The sequence below is a fragment of the Cotesia typhae genome, unplaced genomic scaffold (assembly GCF_013202065.1).
Source record: "Cotesia typhae breed Kobodo isofemale line unplaced genomic scaffold, CoteBio_Ctyphae contig_26, whole genome shotgun sequence".
NCBI lineage: Eukaryota > Metazoa > Arthropoda > Insecta > Hymenoptera > Braconidae > Cotesia > Cotesia typhae.
In genome coordinates this window covers 59,086-72,175 of record NW_027423732.1, presented here as the reverse complement: position 1 = coordinate 72,175, position 13,090 = coordinate 59,086, and the positions used below count along the sequence as shown (strand labels likewise).

At 31.1% G+C, this 13,090-nt stretch overlaps 3 protein-coding genes across 3 annotated transcripts; 2 read left to right on the top strand and 1 right to left on the bottom strand.

The window, feature by feature from the left end:
- The first annotated feature begins 192 nt into the window (after nt 1-192).
- Nucleotides 193-3,025, top strand: Cct2 (chaperonin containing TCP1 subunit 2). Its single transcript, XM_074240089.1, has 4 exons — nt 193-328; nt 706-1,015; nt 1,124-1,860; nt 1,993-3,025. Exons 1-4 carry the CDS (start codon nt 326-328, stop codon nt 2,545-2,547), a joined length of 1,605 nt encoding a protein of 534 aa, XP_074096190.1. The 5' UTR covers nt 193-325; the 3' UTR covers nt 2,548-3,025.
- On the bottom strand, nt 2,947-4,388 carry LOC141525566 (NADH-cytochrome b5 reductase 2). The gene is made up of 4 exons (XM_074240116.1): nt 4,159-4,388; nt 3,768-4,082; nt 3,514-3,705; nt 2,947-3,397 (listed from the first exon to the last, which is right to left on the bottom strand). The coding sequence occupies exons 1-4, from the start codon at nt 4,168-4,170 to the stop codon at nt 3,014-3,016; spliced, it is 903 nt and encodes a 300-aa protein (XP_074096217.1). The 5' UTR covers nt 4,171-4,388; the 3' UTR covers nt 2,947-3,013.
- Nucleotides 4,389-4,758: 370 nt separating this feature from the next.
- Nucleotides 4,759-13,027, top strand: LOC141525525 (uncharacterized). Its single transcript, XM_074240052.1, has 8 exons — nt 4,759-4,999; nt 5,107-5,167; nt 5,383-5,489; nt 5,573-5,683; nt 5,758-5,891; nt 6,567-8,648; nt 8,816-12,734; nt 12,800-13,027. Exons 1-8 carry the CDS (start codon nt 4,988-4,990, stop codon nt 12,881-12,883), a joined length of 6,510 nt encoding a protein of 2,169 aa, XP_074096153.1. The 5' UTR covers nt 4,759-4,987; the 3' UTR covers nt 12,884-13,027.
- The last annotated feature ends 63 nt before the right edge of the window (nt 13,028-13,090 follow it).

The window sequence follows — 13,090 nt, the reverse complement described above, 5'->3', positions numbered from 1 at the left end:
TTAAATAACTTGATAACTTTTATAAAATTTAAATTTCCCATTTATTTTAAAATTCCCGCCATTATCAACCGAGTATTAACTTCCTTACCTACAGATGGCATTCTGTTCTTCCTAAACCTAAAATCAGTTTCTTAAAAAGCGACTAAAAAGCAACCAATCAAAATAAATTAAATTTTTCTTTAGTTTCATAAAAATAATGTCTTAAAATTTGGTAAATCTTGGACCATTACCTTTTATGACTCGATTTTGTCTCGTGTCTTTAATAGTATAATACATTTATTATATACAAGTCATAAGTAATAAATAAATAAATAAATTATTTACGATGGTAAGTAATAATTTATCCTAAATATATATTAATTAATAAATCAATAATTAAAAATTCCTCCGAAAATCTTTTAGGTTCACAAATAATTTATTTTGTTACCGATCTAATTTATCAATCACATGACGCTCAAAATAATTTATAAAAAAAAAAAAAAACAATTTATTGATTTATTTTAATTAAATTATGAAATATATAATTTAATTTTATAAATTTAATTAAAAAATTAATTTAATTATTAAAAAAAAAAATTGTAATTTATTTTTTAAAATTTTAATTGAGGTTAAAAACATAAATTTATTATTTTTAGATATTTAAAAATTTTTTTTTAAATAATTTTTACTTTGAATTTTGTAATTAAAAATAAATTACAATTTTAGGTGTCATTAAATCCAGTAAGAATTCTGAAACATGAAGCGGAGGAGGAAAAAGGAGAAATTGCTCGAATGAGCATGTTTGCGGGCGCGACTGTAATCGGTGACTTGCTCAAGTCGACCCTCGGCCCCAAGGGAATGGACAAAATTTTAGTGTCCTCAGGCAGAAACAGCGACCAGGTTCAGGTTACTAATGACGGAGCTACCATTTTGAGGAATATTGGAGTTGATAATCCTGCCGCTAAGATTTTAGTTGATATGTCTAGAGTTCAAGATGATGAAGTTGGAGATGGCACTACTACTGTCACTGTTTTTGGTAAAATATTTATTATTATAATTATTTTATGAAAAATAATTTTTAATTTTGAGGTTTACAAATTTTAGAATTTTTTTTTTTTTTTAATATTAAAAATAAATTTTCCAGCATCGGAGCTGATAAAAGAAGCTGAAAAATTAATCGAGCAGCGTATACACCCGCAGACAATAATCGCCGGTTGGCGAAACGCAACTCAAGTAGCACGTGAGGCGCTTCAAGCCTCCGCAATCGACAACAGCGCAGACGTCGAGCGGTTCCGCGAAGACCTCCTGAACATTGCGCGCACCACTTTGTCCTCAAAGATTCTAGCCCAGCACAAGGAGCACTTTGCCAAGCTGGCAGTCGACGCTGTTTTGCGTCTTAAAGGGAGCGGAAATCTCTCCGCTATTCAGATCATCAAGAAGCGAGGCGCCACTCTCGCAAACTCCTTCCTCGATGAAGGATTCCTCCTTGACAAGACTCCGGGTGTCCATCAGCCCAAGAAGATCCAGGACGCCAAAATCTTAATTGCAAACACTCCCATGGACACTGACAAAATTAAAGTCTTTGGATCCAAGGTTCGAGTTGACTCTTTGGCTAAAATTGCCGAGCTGGAAGTCGCCGAGAAGGAAAAGATGAAGGACAAGGTTGATAAGATTGTCAAACACGGATGCAATGTTTTTATTAATCGGCAATTGATTTATAATTATCCTGAACAACTTTTTGCTGATGCTGGAGTTATGGCTATCGAGCATGCTGATTTTGATGGAATTGAACGTCTTGCTTTAGTTACTGGAGGTGAAATTGTCAGTACTTTTGATCATCCTGAGATGGTCAAGTTGGGAAAATGCCAATTGATTGAAGAGGTAAGAAATTTTTTTTTTTTAATCAAAACAATTTTAAGGATTTTAAAAATTTTATTTAATAAAAATTAATTTTCATAATAATATTTAATCTTGAATAAAATTTTCCAAATAATTAAATAAAAACTTTTTCAGTTCATGATCGGCGAGGACACACTCCTACGTTTCTCAGGAGTCCCACGTGGAGAAGCCTGCACAGTAGTAATCCGCGGAGCGACTCAGCAAATCCTCGACGAAGCAGAGCGGTCATTGCACGACGCCCTGTGCGTGCTGACCTCTACAGTAAAAGAGTCTCGCATCGTTTACGGTGGTGGCTGCAGCGAGATGTTGATGGCAGTTGCTGTGATGAAAGCAGCAGCCAGCACTCCTGGTAAAGAAGCCGTCGCCATGGAGGCCTTTGCTCGCGCATTGCAACTAATGCCCACTTACATTTCCGACAACGCTGGCTACGACTCTGCCCAGCTGATAAACGAGCTCCGTGCTGCCCATTATTCCGGATCTTCCTCAATGGGTCTTGACATGGAGCAGGGTAAAATCGGGTGCATGAAGAAGCTTGGCATCACCGAGTCCTGGGCTGTCAAGCGTCAGGTTCTTCTCAGTGCTGCCGAAGCCGCTGAGATGATTCTTCGTGTTGACGACATCATCCGTGCTGCTCCACGTAAGCGCGTTCAAGATCGCGGACATTGTTAATCATCTTTCATACACATTTTGCAATTTTTTTTTATTTTATTTTATTTGTCTGGAAAGATTCTAGAGCTCTTGTAGAGTGTCGTAATAAAATTTAAGATTTTTATTTCGCACAGAAGCTTGGGGGGGAAAAAAAAAAAAAAAAAAAAGTACTGATTCCCGCTGCTAGGGGTAAATTTTGTGGATCAACAATTTATTATTTTAGAGCTGCAAAATTTTCCCCTAGCGCGAGAATTAAAACTAACTTTATTTCTCGATTCCTAAAAGAAAACAGTCAAGTTCCAAAATTTTTATACACATCTTTCTTCAAGACTCCTTGACTGATTCTCGACATGAAAAAAATCACATTAATATTCACTCAGTATATTAATAAGGCTCCGCAAAAATAATTAACCATTAAAATATTTGAACAAGAATCACGCTGCTTATAAAAATAATATTATTCAATATTTTTTACATAAATAAATAATTAATAAATAAATCGTAGTTTATTATCATAACCCAGTTTATCAAGGTTAAGAGTGCAGGCGGAATGGATCATGGGCTTGGGCCCACACATCAGAACAATAGTATCCTCTGCCGGCGGGAACATGTGCTCGTTGATCATATCCGCGGTAATGTACCCCGTGGAGTATTTCCAGTTAGCGTCGGCGGTGTCTAAAGTATACCAAAGGTTTAACTGTTCTGGTCGGTCCTTGAGAATCTGTTCCAATTCCTCGCGCATCAGAATGTCTTTTTCCGTTTGGTTAGCAAAGAGTAAAGACACTTGAGTAGAATCTGACGGGTTCTTTGCAATCGCACGGATCAGTTGAAGCATTGGTGCTATTCCAGAGCCTCCAGCTAGCATCACAACCTGGAAATTAAAAAAGTCATTCGAGGAACATTTCGATATCGAATCAGAAATTTTTTTTAAATTGGTTGACTAACAGCTTTTAATCGACTAAAATAATTTTAAATTAAATTGCTTACTTTTTTAAAATTGTAAAAATGCTGTACGGTGTCGGTTTTCGACAATCTGATGGCAAATTTTCCGTTCCCGTGATAATTAAGCCGACCACCAGGTCCCTCAAAGTCAATAGTGTCTCCAATCTTCATTTCATCCAGATACTGGGTAAGCCTCCCACCTTTCGGGAACTTGGGATGGACATTCTTGAAATAAACCTGATGAAAAAGCACAATTAGCACCAAAAGGAAAGAGTTTTTTTTTTTTTTTTAAGACTGACCTTGACGATGAGATCGACAAATCCAAAGTCGTCATCATCGGACACCGGAGTGTACGCGTGTCTTACCAGCTGCCCGTTTATCTCTGCGGTTAAAATAACGTAACTACCTACGGGGAGTCCCAGGACGTGGGTAGAGGGGAATCCGAATCTGTACCTCCTCGTGTCATGGTTAATTATTTCTTTCTCAATAAGAGGGAGCCTGTATTTTTTTGACGGATCTTCTAAGAGAACCGGGATTCGCTTCTTACGACAGAGGAGGTAGTGGATTGTTCCTCCGATTATCAACGTACCCACTGCTCCAACTACCATCAGCACCTTTATGAAGAAAAATAATTTATTAACTTATAATAAATTTTTTATTAAATAATAAATAAATTAATTTTTATATTACCTGATTTTTCATTATTTTATAAAATTATAAAATTATAAAAATTTTAAGGTTATATAGAAAACGCCTAGAAATTTATCTATTAAAATACTACTAGTTACTCATTTTTATCTCCTTATATTAGTGTATTATTTAGTCATTGTTGTTACTTTTTCAACATCAAGGCCGCCGTTCACTTCAGGAGAATAATTACAATTTAATTATTATTATGGTTGATCGAATATTTCCATTAAGATTGAGGACATCATTTTTTTTTTTTTTTTTTTTTTTTTTTTTTTTTTTTTTTATAGATAACAAATTCTCAATTTATTATTATTGTTGTTGGAATTTTAAAAAATAAATGACGTTGTTTCCAAGAAAAAATTATCTTGAATTTTCCAGGAAAAATTTAAGTAATTAAAAAATATTATTAATAATAATAATAATAATATTTTATTATTTAAAAGAATCAAATTGCAATAAATGAAATTTATAATTTGAATTTGTTATCCCGCGTAAATGCGACGATTTGGGGTGCCACCTGGAGTTTTTTTTTTTTTTTTTTTTTAAACAATGATGGCGGCGCGCGACATTTGATAAATTTCCCAGAGTGCATTGCTTGGAATACCTTCCTTTATATATTTTGTATAGGTAGGTATATATAGTTGATGTATGTGTATCTTTTAGCCGCCATTGTAATTGTAAACAGCAATGGCAATAAGCAAATAGAAAATCAAGAAGTTTTTTCTCAGATGTTTGTTAAAACAATTTTAATAAAAATACATATTGATAAATGATTTTATTAAAACTTAAAAATTGATAGTTCCTTGTGAATAGTCAACGACATTTAATTATGAATCACGAGGTAAATTTATTTGCTACCGACATTACCACGATATTAATATTTAATTTTATTCTCAAATATTCTATATCATGTAATGATATTTAAATAATTTAATTTATATTTTTCAGCTGAAATGTTTGGTGAAAGAAACGCCGGACGAGTTATCGTATCGCAAAAAGTACTTCCCAAGTAAGTTATTTATTCAAACTTTTTTTTTTTTTCCCTTATTTTTTTAATTTTTTTCTTTCACATGGGCTTGCAGTGGCGCTGCGAACAAAAATATAAATATAAATCCAAAAGATCTTTTGAATTGCTTATTATTAGGCAATACTCAATAGATTCATTATTATATTTAACTAATTATATAATTATTTATTTTATTTTTTTTTTTTTTTTTTTATCAGATGATGAATCGGTAAAAAGTGAAGATTTATTGTGTAGAATCTGCGATGACACTTTAACAAAAAACTCATTCAAAATTCATCCAACATTGGGAATTTTACTATGCAAGGTAATTATTTACTCTTTTTAATTAATTTCCAGTTTAATAATTTTTTTTTTTTTTTTTTTTTTTTTTTTTTTTTTTATTTTTAGCAATGCTATGAAGAAAATAAATCACCGGATAAACAAAAATGCATGGTATGCAATGAAGACGGTAAATTAATTGAGTGCAAGAGTAAAAAATGTTTTTATTTAACTTGCGAGGTAATTAAATTTTATTAATTTAAAACAAAAAAAAAAAAAAATGTATTTATTAATTTAAAATTAAATAATTACAGAAATGCATGACAAGATTAAATCCAGCAGCCAAACCCTTTTACAAACAAGGCAAATGGAATTGTTTTGCTTGTCATACTAAGCCGTTGTACAAATTACGAGGAATGTCAGCAGTCATGGCATCTAATTCTAATGAGTAAATATTTTTTTTTTTTTTTTTTTTTTTTTTATTATTATTATTATTACAAAAATATAAATGACATTAAAATTGGCCGACCTTCAACAATTTTAGATTTTTTTTTTTTTTAATCAATTAAATAAGAATTTTTTCAATAAAAAAAATTCTGAAAATTTTTAGAGGTCTGCTAATTTTAATCGTCATAAAATATAAAATTTTTATTTTAACATTAGTGATGTAGATAAATTTACTAGTCGCTCATTTTATTCTTTGTAATTTAATACTTAATTATTTATAAAAATAATGTAACAATTAAAATAATAAATTACAAGGGATAAATTGAATTTGGCATGCAAAATCATCGGAATTTCAAATTTCCGTTATAGCTTTTTATTTATTTTATTTTATTACTATTATTAGTTTATTAATTTATTTACACTTGATATTAATGCTGTTCTACCTTTGTATTAATTAATTAACATTATTAACCAACTCTAACAACGTCTAAAAGTAAAAATCTAATAAAGAATAGAAACAAGAAATATAATGAGCAAACGGAAGTTTGAAAGTCCATGTTATGGATACCGAAGAAAAGTATAAATAAAAAAAAAAAAAAAAAAAAAAATAAATAAATAAATAAATAAATAGCTGCTCATTAACGACAATGGAAACAAAAAACAAATTATGTTTCAGAGATCAATCAAATAAAAGGATTATTAATAAAGCTAAAGACCACAAAATAAATGGACAGCTTTTATCACGTTCCGATTCAACTTCCAGTTCCGGTACTGAGTTTACTAAATCTAAAATAATAGACACTAATTTATCTACTTCAAGATCTAAACATCATAATTTAAGTGAAATTTCTGACAATGAATCTCATGAAGATGACACCCTTACTAATCGGCAGTTGCTTGATTTTAAACACAATGTCAAAAAATTATTTGACGGTTTAAAACAAATGGGAAATAAATTGCTTGAAGAAGTTGATAAAGCTCAGCAAAATTTGCATTCTTCTAAACGTAAATTAAAGTCTTCTGATGTTGTTAATATGGTAGCTGAATGTAAAAATATTATTCAACATGTTCAAGATTCAACAAATAAACAGGAAAAACAATTAATAGAACGACACAAAACTTGGTGTAAAAAATCTAAAATTAAAAATACACTTTTTGAAAATAATATTAAAAAATCATCGAAAAAACAAGAGACTAAAAAAATTGATTCATCAGATGAAGGTGAAAATTATAGACGTGCGTCTACGCCTATTATTAAAAATACTCAAAGGATAGTTGAAAAAACTAATTCGAAATTAAATGTGTCAGATTGTGATGAGCAAGTATTTTCAGGCAATGAACCCGATAAAACAACTTCAAAAACGACAATCAATCATATTAATAATGACTCAGACGTGGATGTGGACGAAGAAAATCCATTGGATGTTTCTAAAGATTTATTTTCTGACGATGGTTTAACACTGTCAACGGTTGAACAACCACTCTCATCTAAATCCAGTAAAAAATCATCCGATGAAAGCACTGACAATGAAAATGATAAACGAAAGAAGAAACGTTTTCTAAAAGTTAAAAAAGTCGATAAAAATGTTAAATCTGACGATGAAAGCAGCGATTCATCTGATAAAGTAAAACCCAAAAGACGTTTATCTAAAACAAAACTTGATAAAATTATAAAAAAATCAAATTCTGATAATATGTTAAAAGAAATTCAAGCAAAGACATTATTATTACAGTCTTCGTCTTCTGATAATAATGAAAAAAATAAAAATCACTTTCAGACTGACGATAAAGAAAAAAATAATAAAAATAACTCTTCGGATTCCGATTATTCTGAACTAGAAGATCCCACACCGACCAAAGGATCTAAAAAACAATTAGATGACAGTAGTTGTAATAATAATAATAATAATAATAATAATAATAATAATAATAATAATAATAATAATAATAATAATAATAATAATAATAATAATAATAATAATAATAATAATAATAATAATAATAATAATAATAATAATAATAATAATAATAATAATAATAATAAGACTGATGTAAATATAAGCGATAAAAGTTCTCGAGATGTTTCTTTGGATCTTGATTGTAATTCAAAAGAAAAAAAAAATAATACTAATAATATTTCAGAATTGGAACAAGAAAAAGAGGATGAAGCTAAAAATGATTTATTAAAATCTTCTTCAGAGTCTGATAATGATGATGATGATGATGATGATGATAAAATTAAAAAGAAAAAAAAATTAGATGAAGAAGCTAAAAATAATTCTATATTAAATTCGTCATCTGATTCTGAAAATTTAAATAATGATGATGATGATGATGATGATAAAGCTAAAAAAGATTTATTAAAATCTTCTTCAGAGTCTGACAATGAAGATGATAAAAATAATAAAAAGAAAAAGAAAAAGAAAATAGATGAAGAAGCTAAAAAAGATTTATTAAATTCTAGTTCAGAATCTGATAAAGAAGAAAATTTAATTAAAAAAAAAGAACAAGCTAATAATAATAATAATAATAATAATAATAATAATAATAATAATAACAGTAGTAGTGACAATGAAACAACTAGTTCAAAATCTAAAAAACGTAGATTAAAAATTAAAAAATTTAATTACAGCGATGACAAAAAATTGAAATTAAAATGTATCGTTGAGTTAAATCGACTGGGCAAGAAAACTTTATCTCAACATTCAAAAGCTCTTCGTTTATCAGCTGAATATTTGGAAAACAAAAAAGTATCAAGGTAGTTTTTTTTTTTTTTTTTTTTTTTTTTTCATTTTTATTTTCATACTACCTCTTTCTTTTTAATTTCATTAAAAAAAAAATAATAACAATTGTGTGATGATTTTTTTTTTTTTTTTTTTTAGGTATTTTAAATAATGGTATTATTAATTTTATTTAATTTTGCAGCTTGTTGTCCCTCGATGGACTTGATAAGAAGAAAAAAAAGAAAAAGCATCGCAGCGATTCTTCCACAGACGAGTCTTCTAACTCGAGATCAAGAAAGAAGACTAAAACTGTCGAAGATGATACTTTGATGTATCATTTTGAGAAAATCGAGACTGGAAATGGCAACAATGACAGCAGTAATTCTGCTACGGAAGATAACGATACTGCTAAAAAAATAGTTGAAGAAACTGAACCGAGTCTAGACCAGCAAATTGATAAAATTGCCAAGTCTGCTATTCTTGCCTCTTCCGAGTCGAGTGATAACGAAGAAACACCTGTCGAGGCTCTAAATGATTCTCCGAGTTGTAAAAATTCTAAGGATAATGATAAGAAAAAAAAGAATACCAAAAAAAATAAAAACAATGAAGATGATGAAAAAAAGAATAAAGGTAATGATAGTTGGAAATGCAGTAAATTATTGACCAGTAAAATCTTAGATTCTGACTCGGATGTCGAAAATTTAAAAGCTCAGGAAAAATTGTCCCAGCGCAGCAAAAATGACGAATCAGACAGCAACAAAGAAGCTGATGATTCTTTTAAAGTTAAAAAAAAAAGCACCAGAACCCGAAGACGTCGTTTAGATTCTGATTCAGATGTCAAAATTTCCGACGATTCGGGGTCTAATTCTGATGATAATGATGATAATGATGATGATGATAATAAAAAAAATAAAGACTCTGACGAGGGTGATAAAAAAGAAGGTAAAAAATTAAAACGTAAAAAAAGATCAGACTCTTCAGACTCGAGTTTGTCGATGATATCGAAGAAAAATAAAACGAAACGTCGAAGAATACGAGCTGTTGCCAATGACAGCGATGACAGCAGTGATGACGATGATTTAAACAGTTCTCAGGGTGGAGCAAATAAAAGTGGGCGTAAAAATATTCGTAAAGTTCTTAAAGACAAACATGTCGATGATAGTACTCTCCAAGCGGCTAAACAAGAGGAAGAACGGATCAAACGTATGGCTGAACGTCAAAAATTGTATAATGAAATGTACGAAGCTAGGTTAGCGAGTGAAGCTAAAGTTGACAAGCTTGTTTTAGATTTTGACGCTGAAACAAAACAAGTATTGCTGGAAGTTGATGAAAATTTAGTTAAACGTTTAAAACCTCATCAAGCAAAGGGTATTAAATTTATGTGGGACGCGTGCTTTGAATCATTGGAAAGAATTAAAGAATCTAAAGGCTCCGGTTGTATTTTAGCTCACTGTATGGGTCTTGGTAAATCATTTCAAGTGGTAACACTCTCTCATACTTTGTTAACATACAGTGAAAAAACTGGAATAAATAATATTCTTATTGTAGTACCTTTGAGTACTGTTTTAAATTGGATGAATGAATTTAAAATATGGCTCTCGGAAGTTGAAAATGGTGGAGATATCGAATTGTATGAAATGACTAAAGCTAAAACAAATTTAGAGCGTAAATGTCATTTAGAAAATTGGCAAAGAACCGGAGGTGTATTAATTATCGGCTATGAAATGTTCCGTAATCTTTGTGCTATCAAGGGTAAAGTACGTAAAACTGTACAAGAGGCTATTTTAAAGACTATCCTCGATCCAGGACCAGATTTAATTGTTTGTGATGAAGGTCATTTATTAAAAAATGAAGATTCAGCTATAAGCAAAGCCATAAGGCGAGTTAAAACACTGAGAAGAATAGTATTAACTGGTACACCTTTACAAAATAATTTAATAGAATATCACTGCATGGTACAATTTGTAAAGCCAAATTTACTTGGTACAAAAAAAGAATTTTCAAATCGATTTGTCAATCCGATACAAAATGGACAGTTTGATGATTCAACAGAGTATGACGTGAAGCTTATGAAAAAACGTGCCCATGTGCTTCATAAAATGTTAGAGGGCAGCGTTCAACGTTTTGATTACTCTGTTTTAACTCCCTTTTTACCTCCCAAACAGGAATACGTTATTTCAATAAGATTAACACCTGTACAAGTTAAATTATATCAGTATTACATTGATAATTTTGCAAGAAAACACAAAGGAGTCGGTGGGTCACTTTTTGCTGATTTTCAAGCTCTGTCACGTCTGTGGACTCATCCGTTTGTTGTTAAACTTCATACGGAAAACAGTGAACGAATTCAGCAAAAAAAACGAGAAGCTGAAACTGATTCCGAGGGCTCGCTTAAAGATTTTATTGACGACAGCAGTGACAGCGAATCATCGACAAGTGAAAGCTCTAATTCCAGCAACAGCAGCAGCAGCAGCAGCAGCAGCAACAGCAACAGCAACAATGAGAGTGATGTTATTACTCTGGATAATGAGGATGGCAAAAAAAGTAATAAAATTAAAGCACGATTACCACCACCTAAACGCGGGACTCGTGCTAATCCTGTTGCTGAACCGGCGGAGATTCCTGACCCGGAGCCGGAACAAGTGCCAGCTGATAGTAGAGAATGGTGGACTGAATTTATAAAAGACAAGGACTTTGATGACATGAGATTGTCCGCTAAATTAATGATATTGTTTGATATTATTAAAGAAGCTGAGGCTATTGGCGATAAAGTTCTTGTATTTTCACAATCACTCTACTCGTTGACTTTAATTGAAAAATTTTTAGGAATGATTGACGATGAGACCCAAAACGACAAAAAATTGGACAATTTAGATAAACACACTGGCTGTTGGGCTATCGGTCAAGATTATTTCAGATTTGATGGACAAACCTCTGCAGAAAATCGAAGCCATTGGGTTAAAAGTTTTAACAAACCGTCAAACACTCGAGCTAGATTATTTTTAATATCAACACGAGCTGGTGGGCTTGGTATTAATTTAACAGCTGCCAACAGAGTTGTTATTTTTGACGCTAGCTGGAATCCCTCTCACGATGTACAAAGTATATTTAGAATTTACAGATTTGGACAAAAAAAACCCTGCTACGTCTATCGTTTGTTGGCTGGTGGTACTATGGAGGAAAAAATTTACAATCGGCAAGTCACTAAATTGTCACTGTCTTGCCGTGTTGTTGATGAACTTCAAATAGAACGTCACTATAGCAACAATGATCTTGCTGAATTGTATAGATTTGATCCACCAAGTGAAACTACACCGGATTTAGCGTTACCCAAAGATCGTTTACTCGCAGAGATATTTTTAAGGCAGAAAAATTTAGTTGAGACCTTCCACGAGCATGATTCTCTATTGGAAAATATCGCGGAGGAAGAATTAGACGCTGAGGAACGGAAACAAGCTTGGCAAGAGTATGAAGATGAAAAGGCTGGAAAACGAATGATTCCACCCCAGATGATGATGATGAATTATTCAAATATTAATCCAAATTTAATTCCCAATCATCAGCACATGCTGATGATGCAGCAGTATGGCAGTCAAATGATTAATTCACTGAACCACCTTAATAATCCAAATAAACAAGTTGAATTGTCACAACTTATGAGCATGTTCCAGCAAGATTATCCTCAATTAAATGAACAACAGCATCGAGCTATGGCTCTTAAAGCTCTCAGCAATATGTATAATTATGTTGAAAATCAAATGGTTGGACGTGGTAGCTATAATACCAGTTCTGTTATACCCAATCCCGTAAATAATATCAATAATCCAACTGCTACGTTGGCTAATGCTCTCGCTCAACAAGAGTACACGCGTTTGCATTCTGGGGGTGGATATAATCAACAGAATCTTACTCAACAGCAACGGCAAATTATGTACTCTCAATCATTTGGGAATAATCCTTTCGGTAAGACTCAACAAAAAATACCTGTTATTAATTCTACAACAACAACAACAACAACAACAACAACAACAACAACAACAACAACAACTACAGCTACAGCTACAGCTACAGCTGCTTCTAAACAATTTTTCAATAATGATGACAGTGATGATATTATTGAGGTAATTTAATTTATTTATTTATTTAATTATTCACAAGGTTGCTAAATTATATTATTATTTTTCAGATACCTTCCAGTAGAAGTACTAGTAGTAGTAGTAGCAGCAGAGTTAATCAAGCCAGTAATGCCCCCAAGAGACAGGAAGAATAATATATAATATTATTTAAACAACAAGTATTCCTTTAATTTTATAATTATTTTTAATATTTTGAATTTTAAAATCTAAAATAATAATTTAAGGATAATTTAAGATAAAAAATATATATTTAAAAATAATAATTAATATAAAATAGATTTTTGTTTGTTTTACATCATCTCTCATGCTGGACATATAAATTTCATTATTATTGTCTTTAA

Excerpts from the sequence above, each read along its gene's own strand:
- LOC141525525 (XM_074240052.1), top strand. Across the intron at positions 5,892-6,566 it reads ATGGCATCTAATTCTAATGA|AGATCAATCAAATAAAAGGA; the intron begins GTAAATATTTTT and ends ATTATGTTTCAG. Across the intron at positions 12,735-12,799 it reads ACAGTGATGATATTATTGAG|ATACCTTCCAGTAGAAGTAC; the intron begins GTAATTTAATTT and ends ATTATTTTTCAG.
- Cct2 (XM_074240089.1), top strand. Across the intron at positions 1,016-1,123 it reads TACTACTGTCACTGTTTTTG|CATCGGAGCTGATAAAAGAA; the intron begins GTAAAATATTTA and ends TAAATTTTCCAG. Across the intron at positions 1,861-1,992 it reads AATGCCAATTGATTGAAGAG|TTCATGATCGGCGAGGACAC; the intron begins GTAAGAAATTTT and ends AAACTTTTTCAG.
- LOC141525566 (XM_074240116.1), bottom strand. Across the intron at positions 3,706-3,767 it reads TTGTCGATCTCATCGTCAAG|GTTTATTTCAAGAATGTCCA; the intron begins GTCAGTCTTAAA and ends CTTTTTCATCAG. Across the intron at positions 3,398-3,513 it reads ATTTTTACAATTTTAAAAAA|GTTGTGATGCTAGCTGGAGG; the intron begins GTAAGCAATTTA and ends TTTAATTTCCAG.